Source organism: Oncorhynchus clarkii, chromosome 13 (assembly GCF_045791955.1).
Source record: "Oncorhynchus clarkii lewisi isolate Uvic-CL-2024 chromosome 13, UVic_Ocla_1.0, whole genome shotgun sequence".
Taxonomy (NCBI): Eukaryota; Metazoa; Chordata; class Actinopteri; order Salmoniformes; family Salmonidae; genus Oncorhynchus; species Oncorhynchus clarkii.
This window is the reverse complement of record NC_092159.1, coordinates 52,599,734-52,609,276: the sequence shown is the minus strand read 5'-3', so window position 1 is coordinate 52,609,276 and position 9,543 is coordinate 52,599,734. Positions and strand designations below refer to the sequence as shown.

Sequence of the window (9,543 nt, the reverse complement as noted above, 5' to 3'; positions counted from 1 at the left end):
GGGACCACACAAGACACAAGGAGACACCAACCACCAGTCTCTTTATTGTACACAACACCTCTTTATTTAGCGCTCATGTTCTGAATGGGTTCATTTGTTTATTCAAATCCAGGAAATTACTAGAGGCACTTGACAAGGCTTTGTAAAAACTAAAGAAAGATTGATGCAGGTCAGTTCCCCCCACCCACAAGATGAAAGATACAGAGCATGGAGAGTGTGGGGGGGGGCATCCATTATGGAGAAAAGGTCATCACCAACATCTTACACTTTACAGATCAGGAGATGGGGTGTAGGGGGACAGGCTACAGTGACCGGTACCGTCAGGTGACAGGGACACTTTCATAAGAAGGGGACGTTTTTGATTCCCTTAAGACTCTTCAACATCAGAGAGTGACAGCATAAATGTAAGGCCAAATCTCTTCCTAGTAGGGGTTCAATACTTGGTCAAGAGATTGAAACCTTTTGGAGCATGGATAGACTCCATTTCCCAGAGGCTTTAGTTGGAGTTAGCTGAGATCAGAGTCAGACACCCACTAGCAGCACAGTCACTGTAGACAGACCTGATGGGAAATGTATGGGAAGAAAAGCACATTCTGCCCAGAAAATATGGTTTTAGACAGTTCCTACCAAATTCACCCTCGACCTGTACCACAATCTGTAAGGGGTACAAGGTATTGGACTGAGCTCTATATAGTTTGGACAGGTTCTCCAGGCAGGATGTGTATGTACACCAGAAAAAGCAACAAAAGTTGAACTCCCGCCCCCTGCTCACCCTCAATATTTAATCACCAAATCAAAACATCAACGTAGTCCATTTGTCACTCACCCTCCAAACCCCCCCCCCCCCCCCCAAAATTCCCCCAGTATGATCAAATTACCATCAAAAGAATCAAATGATATTCATCAGTAGAAAATCCCATCTGTGAAGAGACACTCTTCACTCCTATTTAAACCCTCCCAGTGGCAACAGTTATTCCAACTAGAACCCTGTAGTGGAAGTCGCTACCAGAAAGACGTTCAGTCTCCCTTCCAGAGGAGGAGTAGTAAGTAGGCTGAAGGTGCAGTATACAGCTGACATCATTTCTATCAAAACCATACATGACAAATGCCCAGGGTTATAAATAATGAATTAATGCGATCTGGAGATTACAAATCTCAACGTTTCCCTACATCCCAAGCGAAGTCAATATAACGGCTGTGTGTTAGTGCTTCAATTAGTATAACGATTACTACACATTAAAATGTTTGGTTTTCAATGAACACCATTAAACATCATTTTCCATCCTTTCTTTTTAAAACTGGAGACATCACCATCTCTGTGTGTCTGTACTGAGACTGTCCATCAGCTATGTACAACGGTGTTTCCAAGACACCGGGAGGATCTCTCGTCCATAAAGACAAATGACCATTGAATTGTGACAGGAAGAAGTGTCGGTCCTAAACCGCCGTCTCTTCAGCTCTAACCACATAGCTCCCCCTTCCCTTTCCCGCCTCCCCACCCTCTCACCCTCCTCCAGGAGAACCTACTGTACTCTCCCCTTTACCGGTCCTTGTCCTGAATGGGACTTTGAATGAAGGTTGGCTAAGGCCTCAGTGAGGTTGACTTAAGGTGCTGGGATAACTCTATACTTAAAGATGTGTGGAGAAATCATCTCAAAGTGCTGACAACTCTCTCTCTGTTTATTGTGCATAGTCTTAAATTAATGACAACCTCAACACTACCACTGGATGTATGGATGTACACAGAAGTGCTTCAAGTGGTCAATCTAGATGACATTTTCTCAGCGGTGGCAGGACATTCCAATAACAACAGGCCCATTTTAGAAGGCTGCTCTCAGCCTCATGTGTAGCCCTGCACTGCTAAATTGTCTTTTTATGCCTCCTTTTGCTGTGATTTGAGACTGGTTTTAAAGCTACATACAGGGGCATTAAAACAGACAAGTCACTCAAATAAAATCAACACCACCGTAGTCGTAATAGCAATAACTATTTTCCAGTATGAAATCAAGTTAGAAAAACCACAAAAAAGGATGTCTGTGTATATTACACAGAGGTGTCGGGTGTAGTAGAACACGAGGTGAGGACACGTCTAAAGATGGAGGGAGGGAGGGTAGCTAGCCCTTTACGTTTAGAAAGGTTGTGGACTATGCTGTCGTCCACATTTTCAGAGAGGAAATTAACGATTCTGTTACCACAGAAAATAGGTCGCTTAGGGTCATGTCACTTCCATGTAACCATCCACATCAGATGCCGTGACTGCACCCTGCTGGTCAAAGGTGAGCGATTAAGTCTTGATGAATCTTTTGATACATATGGTACGATATCCAAAACAGTGTAATTACATCTCTTCTGATTCTGAGGAGTCAAGTGGTTATGGTTCCTTTGCTTCTTTAGAATGTGGAGACCAGAGAGCCCACATGTGTAGGAGACTAAGGGAGGGTTAGCAGCTTATATCAGAGAACAGTTTGAGTCGACTACATTAGATAAGTCTGGTTGAAATAGCATATATCAATGTGCATAGATACTGTATAGGGGCCCCCTCCTCCCCTGCTCTCTAGCCCTCCCCTCTGGCCTCAGTACACACATAGTCTCACACACACACACAGGTGAGCCTGGCTGGTTCTACTGGGTAGTCTAGTCTAGCAGGGAGGGCTCGGCAGGGCGGATTATGGTGGGCCGGTGAGGGGCGCCAGGGGGTCTTCGGCTGCAGGGAGAGAGAGAGAGAGAGAGCAATGAAACAAACCCAGATAGAGCGAGCAGGAGAACAGATGAGAGATTGTGAGATGTGAATGGAGAGAAACACTCCCACTGAGAGGATAGGGAGAACAGATGAGAGATTGTGAGACGTGAATGGAGAGAAACACTCCCACTGAGAGAGATAGGGAGAACAGATGAGAGATTGTGAGACGTGAATGGAGAGAAACACTCCCACTGAGAGAGATAGGGAGAACAGAAGAAGAAACAGAGAAAGAGAGTTGAGCACAAAAGAGAGAGGAGTTAAGAGATGGGGTTTATGAAACTGAGAAGATAACCACGATAGAGGAAAGAGAAAGGAAGAGAAGTGTGTAAAGAAAAGGTTAAAGTAGTAATGTGAAAGGTGGGACTGGGAGGAAACTTAAATCCATCTATTGACGTCAACAGTCAGTCAGAGCCAGGTGCTGCAGTTACAGTGATAACCTGGCAATTCAACAATGAATTAAGAGGGTTACACAGGTTAATATAGTGTCGATGAGGAGACATTATTCCTGTGTGAGGATATAGGTAGGTAGGAACTGCTCCCTCCTGAGAGGTGGTCTTACCTGGGCACGCCAGGGGGGATGCGAGCGGGTCGAGAGGGGATCAGTGGGGGGGCACTGAAAGGGTCCTGATGGTTGTTGCTGCCAAAGGCGTTAATGGGCGGCGGGCCCGGGCGAGAAGGGATGGGGGGCCCCCCAAACGCTGGGGAGGGGTTGAGGGGTGGTCCTGGCCTTGGGCCACTCACTGCAGGAGGACGGCTTGGGGGAGGGGCTGCTGCGGCCGGGGGGCGGCGCTGGGGGGTAGGACTGGAAGGAGACGAGAACAGAGAGAAAGAGGTGTGGGGAATGGAAAAAGAACAGACAGACAATGAAATATACATTATACAAACACTGCACAACGATAATAAGCTTTGGTCGACTGTACAGTCTCTTACACATGACCCCCTTTAGTTCCCACATGACCCCCTTTAGTTCCCACATGACCCCCTTTAGTTCCCACATGTGACAATGGATGAAGCAAAACATCTTCCATTTAATGAATGAAAGAATTTAAGGTACATTCACTCAATCCACATTAATGTCAAAGTCAACAAATCCCTTTTGTATGTGTGAATGTGTACACACACACACACACACTCTCACCTGGCTTCCTGCATCCAGCTGTCGTTGACGGGCGGTGGCACGGGGACCGTCACGGTGGTGGTGGTGATGTCACCGATGATGTGCAGTGCCTCCTTGAGGGCGTGGTACATGCGGAGCATCTCGTCGCGGCGCTGCGCCTGGTCAGCTGACTCCTCCATCAGGCTGTTTTGGTCACCTGACGAGTACAGGTAGGCCAGCAGCTCTGAGTGGATGAAGTCCTTAGCCTGGGGAGGAGAGGAAGACCATGGACTGCAGAGAAACAGAGGTGTCCTACTCCTTTCACTACTCACATCATACTAGTCTGCATGGAAAGATGGAGTCACTGAATAAAACAAACACCCCGGCGCTTGTGGAAACACAACACAAAGGTACACGAAGCTGGCATACAACCATGTGATGGAATCCCCTGCTATAAGACAGAGCCTGCTCAGTATAGACTGTCTCTAGGCTTTTTTCACTCACGCTGTTGATCATGAGGTGCATGATGGTCTTGGGCATGAGGTCCCTGATGGACTTGTTGACGATGCCGATGTAGGAGTCCACCAGGTTACGGATGGTCTCCACCTGCCTCTCCAGCTGGGGGTCCATGGAGAAGGTTTCTGATGGGGCCGTATCCTCAGTGTCCACCTGAGGAACACAGAGAGAGACGTTACTTCTGAGTGAGGACACGTGACCGGTCCAAACAGGTACCTGTCCACACACGTACCTGTTCTCTGAGTGTTTGAGGTCAATACACGATAGCTAATACTACTGCATGCCATTGGGATACCTTTGCGGTAGATGTATGCCATTGTGAATCATACATCCAATCGCTCTGATATTAGTACCTCATAATCTCCCTTGAATCATGAATTGGCGTGCATGAGAAGAAACAAGCAGTAGGACAATCATCAGTGACATCATTAAGAAGTATAGGTGCATGCCTAGTGTTCATCAAATACTGACAAAGGCTGTCACCACAACGCATCCGTTCGTTTGACCTCTGCTTCTGCTAACATTCAAACTTCAAGGGTTGGTTTACCAGACACAGATGAAGCCTAGTCCTGGATGACAAAACCCTTTCAATGGAGAATCTCCGTTGAGCATGTCCTCAAGTCTGTTGAGCATGTCCTCAAGTCTGTTGAGCATGTCCTCAAGTCTGTTGAGCATGTCCTCAAGTCTGTTGAGCATGTCCTCAAGTCTGTTGAGCATGTCCTCAAGTCTGTTGAGCATGTCCTCAAGTCTGTCCAGGACTAGTCTTCATCTATGTTCGGGAAAGCGACCCAAAGACTATTTTAGTGAGTTTGGGTTCAGTACCTGGTCCTTCTCAGGGTAGACCCCAGCCCTCAGGAAGGAGGCTTTCCAACTGTCCACGTCCTCCTGGGTGTCACAGGCCAGCTCAATCTGACGCAGGTCCTTATACACATTTCTGCTTGATGGATGGCAAAACACAATCAGGGTGGGTGTAAATTCTATTTAATTTCAGTCAATTCACTAAGTAGATTTCCCTCCATGCTTCTTGATGAGAATTTTGTAACATTTAAATGTCAGTTCACTTCCTGATTCACTGAATTGAAATGACAGACTTGTATGGAACAGGATACACAACACATCCATTTCCCTGACCTGGATTCAGTGTTGAAGACGCCAAATACGTGTTTGGTGGACATGAAGCCTTTCTCCACGTCCCTCAGCTTGAGGTTATCTAGGGGAAGCATGTACTTCTTCTCTTTCTCCTAAAACACAGAGAGAGGGGGGACGGGGGATCTGAACTCATAGCAAAAACATCTTGAGTAACAAATCCTTGAAGCCATTAAAAACACTAAAGTACACAAATAAGAGGAAGCCATGAAGACAGCCATTAAGAAACTGCTTCATGGGTAACTTTGAAAAACAGTGGAATAGAACACTAGGCTTCTCCACCAATGAGCAGAGAGAGTGGAATGCATTTCCTCTGTATAAGACCCAGACCACCAGGCTGGTGAGAAGAGAGGGAGAGAGGAGGAGCATTGGGGAGAGAAGGAGAGATGGGGGGAGGGATGCCAGCTTTGCACTGTTGAGGAGAAGCATCTGGAAGCGTTTGTCTGCACTAACAGAGAGCGCTCAGTCCCAACAGTTACATCATTCTAAGCCAATGTCCTAGTCTCTCTCACACACACACACACACACACACACACACATATAACCACACACATGAAAACATACAAACACCCATGTGCTTGTGCAAATGCAAACACGTAGACGCATGAAAGTGGCATACAACCACAAACCAAGACAAACATACACCCCCACCCCACACACCTCCCACCCCCCCAACCCGCCCCCAGTAACCCAGTACGATTTCCTGCAAATTCCAAAGGCAGATCCCTGCTGGAACATTTCAACCCGCCTGCCACGTCAGTTTGCTTCCACCATCCTCCCTCGCTCCTTCTCCTCTTCTGCTCCTTCTCCTTCTCTCGCTCTTTCCGCCACAGAGGACTGGTCAAAACTGAACAGTACCAGTTGTTTTGAGGCGTAGTCAGAGTGACAGGTTAAAGGTTTGTCTTCAGCTCTGGTCAGCGGTATCTTTTGAAGCTCTTTGTGTTTCGCTGAGAGAAGGGACATCTTCGCCAAGGCCTGGGCTGCTCTGACCGAACTAATGGTAAGTTTAACAGTCAGACTATATTTCCGAATGCATCCGTCTGTAAATGTTTAACTTGCCTAGGATGATCCCTAGTGCTTCTGGTTTACTTCTTTAATATTATTTCAACTTTGTTCCAGTAAAACATCATAAAATATGTATCATCGACATGCCTTTTCCATATATTTTCCAGCCTTTGAAATGGCCTACAGAGCATTGTAAATCTGACTGTAGAGAGTAGTGTGTGGTCACAGAGTGGGAAAACACTTTGCTGTTTTGATCATGTGCACAAAGTAAATACAGTAATGGCTGTTGGAACTTTAAGATGATCAAAAAAAGTTGTAAAGCTCAACATCTCTCCATTACATCAACATACTAAATGAGTCAATACAGTTATATATTTGGACCTCAGTCTGAGTTTGGTTGCTTTCTTTATCAGAGGAATGTTTACTCTCCCTCCATCGCCCCCCCCCCCCCCCCCCCCACTACCTCCCACCTCTGTCCTGTCTCTAGGGCAGTGACCTGCAGCCAGAGCGACCCCGCGGACCTTCCCCCCCTCCTCACCCCCCCGCCTGCCCAGTGTTCAGACTACCTGTTCATCAGGCTGAAGCTGAACAGTAGTCTGCACATTGGTTAGGCTGGGCCGGGACACACACAGGACACATCTAACCACCAGCCAGTAGGGGCTCTGGTGAGAAGCTCTGGCCGGTTCTGATTCTCCACCATGACAATGAGAGGGAGGAGGGAGCATGCAATGCAGATCATATATCAGCCCATGGAGTAGTAGCAGAATCTTTCTGCCAGTTTGTATTGTACTATTTTGTGTTGTACTTATCCCAGCGTTAGACACTCACCTCCTCATCCTTGTACCAGGATAGTGACTCTGCGGTCAGGACGAACCAGTACTCCTTGGAGCCTCCCTTCATGATGCTGATGTTGATGGTGAGCCAGCCTTTGCGGATGACCTGTTAGGGGAGAGATAGGAGTGGGGGAACAGGGGAGCGAGGGGTGGTGGGGGACAAGGTATACCAGGAGGATGGAGGGAAAACAAGTCATTAAAGTATTCATGATTTACCTCCTGTTGATCTTGTGATATGACTAACTTAACTGACCAATAAAAACCTTACCTGGGTACTCAGTGTGAGTTTGGTTGATCCTGTCTTACCAATATAAGCACTAAGATGTTCTACATACTCTAAATTAACTCTTATATTCTGAGTATAAAGATTTACAATTCCAACAATGTTTCTGAACATGATCCCTGATGTATACAGTAAGCATACAGTGTGGAGATTTAAACAGGAAACCTCAAACAAACCTTAATGACCTCAAAACTAACTAATATGGGGCATCCAGACCAAATGGGACCCACACAGGGTCAGGGTTCAAGTGTCGGCGGTGGTATGTTAGAGTGAGCGGGTCAGTAAAAGCTAGCCTATACACGGTTAGCCAACACAGACTAGGGTTAGTGGGTTAACTGGGCAGAGTCGTCAGACATACACTCCAGCGTAGGACACTGTAGGAGGATAAACACCTATGTAAGGAAGATGGAGAGGGAGATGGAGAGGCAAGAGGAGGAGGGTCAGACTGTGGGAGAGGAATACAGCGATATGCAGAGACAATGGAGACAGGTAGACTGAGCCACAGCTCACGGAGTGGACGGGTAGAGAGAGAGGGATGAACAAAAATAAAAGGAGGATTTAAGGAAGGGAGAGAGGAAAGAGAGATGAGGCAGGGTTGAGAGGTTCTTTCTGTAGACGAGTTGTATTAGAGCAGGGGTCCTCAACCTTTTTATGCCCAGGGACGCCCTCGCAGGCAAACCGACAACCCAGGGAACCCCATCCTAAGTTAGCAAACATTGTTTTCACGACTTGTCTTATCAGGTGAATGATAATGTCAAGCAGAAGTAATAACATTTTAAAATTAATAGATTAGGTAAATAGTTTTTCATTATTTTGACCTCCCCACATATAACTGGAAGAAGTGTAAACTAACAGCCTATTCGCTAGAAAAGGTAACTCCAAACACATTTTCGCTAAGAACAACTGTTTAGTGCTGGTTAAACAAAGATTAGCCATGTCTGGACAAAAATGTATGTCCAAGTCAACAAAGCTTTGCAGCAGCCAGCAGCACTTGCCACAGTGGTAGTCTATTCACAGGTGCTGTTTCAAAGCCTATGTCAGATACACCAGTGAGTGTAATTATCTTTAATTAGTGTAATCTGTTCAATATTAGGAGTTGAAAAATAAAGTTGACATCAGAAATATACTCTTATTTTCTACTGCATGTAATTCAACATTTGCTTATTCAGTTGCTAGCGATATTCATAAAAACCTTTAAATAAAAATCCCTTTTTTTGGGACCCCTGCAGTACCTTGTCAGATATCTAGGGGGCTGCTGACCCCTGGTTGTAGTACCCCTGTATTAGAGTAATGCTCTCATTGTTACTGCCATTTCAAAGAACCATCAGGTGCGGCAGATCTCAAGCTTGGACAAGGATGCTGTCAAGTTATGCCGATAAGACAGAGAACATCAACCTCTCTCTCCCTCTCCTGTGTCTTAAAGACTGATTGGGGTTTATGACAGGGGGAGGGAGGAAGGGGTAATTAGTAGGAAAGTAGCAAAATAAATGAGAGGAAGAGGCTATAACATAAGAGTTAGCTAAATTCTCAGTTTGCCTTGGCGAGGAATTGCCTTACACCCCTCTTTAATGAGAACTTGAATTTATTTATTTTTTAAACCTGGCTGGCAGTCAGTGGTCAGTGTCGTAAGTGTTGAAGGTGAGAGACAGACAAGGAGTGTGAGGTGACAGAATAGGGATAGTGAGATGCTTTTAATGCCATGACACTTCTTTCCTCACTGTCTAAACAGAAGCCCTGACATGCAGGATAGGTCAGTGATGACAAAATACAGACATTTAGCCTGTTCTATCTTCAGCTACATCTCATGTTCAGGTTATTATCACTCAAGAAAAGTTAGGCCACTTGATGGCATCATTGCCTCAATTCCTGTCAAAAGTAAACACATTATTTTAGGTCTTCTACCAGCTGGTAAATCAAACATTGA

At 45.9% G+C, this 9,543-nt stretch overlaps 1 protein-coding gene across 7 annotated transcripts in view; it reads right to left on the bottom strand.

Annotated features, from left to right (window-relative positions):
• Positions 1-9,543, bottom strand: part of LOC139365064 (dynamin-2) — a 35,802-nt gene that overhangs the window by 831 nt on the left and 25,428 nt on the right. For 5 of the 7 annotated variants that reach the window (XM_071102423.1, XM_071102424.1, XM_071102421.1 and 2 more), the window contains 7 exons: positions 7,332-7,442; positions 5,484-5,593; positions 5,175-5,286; positions 4,341-4,505; positions 3,879-4,102; positions 3,300-3,542; positions 42-2,704 (listed from right to left, as the gene is read on the bottom strand). In XM_071102423.1, the coding sequence (XP_070958524.1) occupies positions 2,635-2,704; positions 3,300-3,542; positions 3,879-4,102; positions 4,341-4,505; positions 5,175-5,286; positions 5,484-5,593; positions 7,332-7,442 (1,035 nt within the window). In that variant the 3' untranslated portion in view covers positions 42-2,634. Of the gene's footprint in view, positions 1-41; positions 2,705-3,299; positions 3,543-3,874; positions 4,103-4,340; positions 4,506-5,174; positions 5,287-5,483; positions 5,594-7,331; positions 7,443-9,543 lie in introns of those variants that run through there. The other 2 variants (XM_071102422.1, XM_071102425.1) reach the window with 2 other exon arrangements.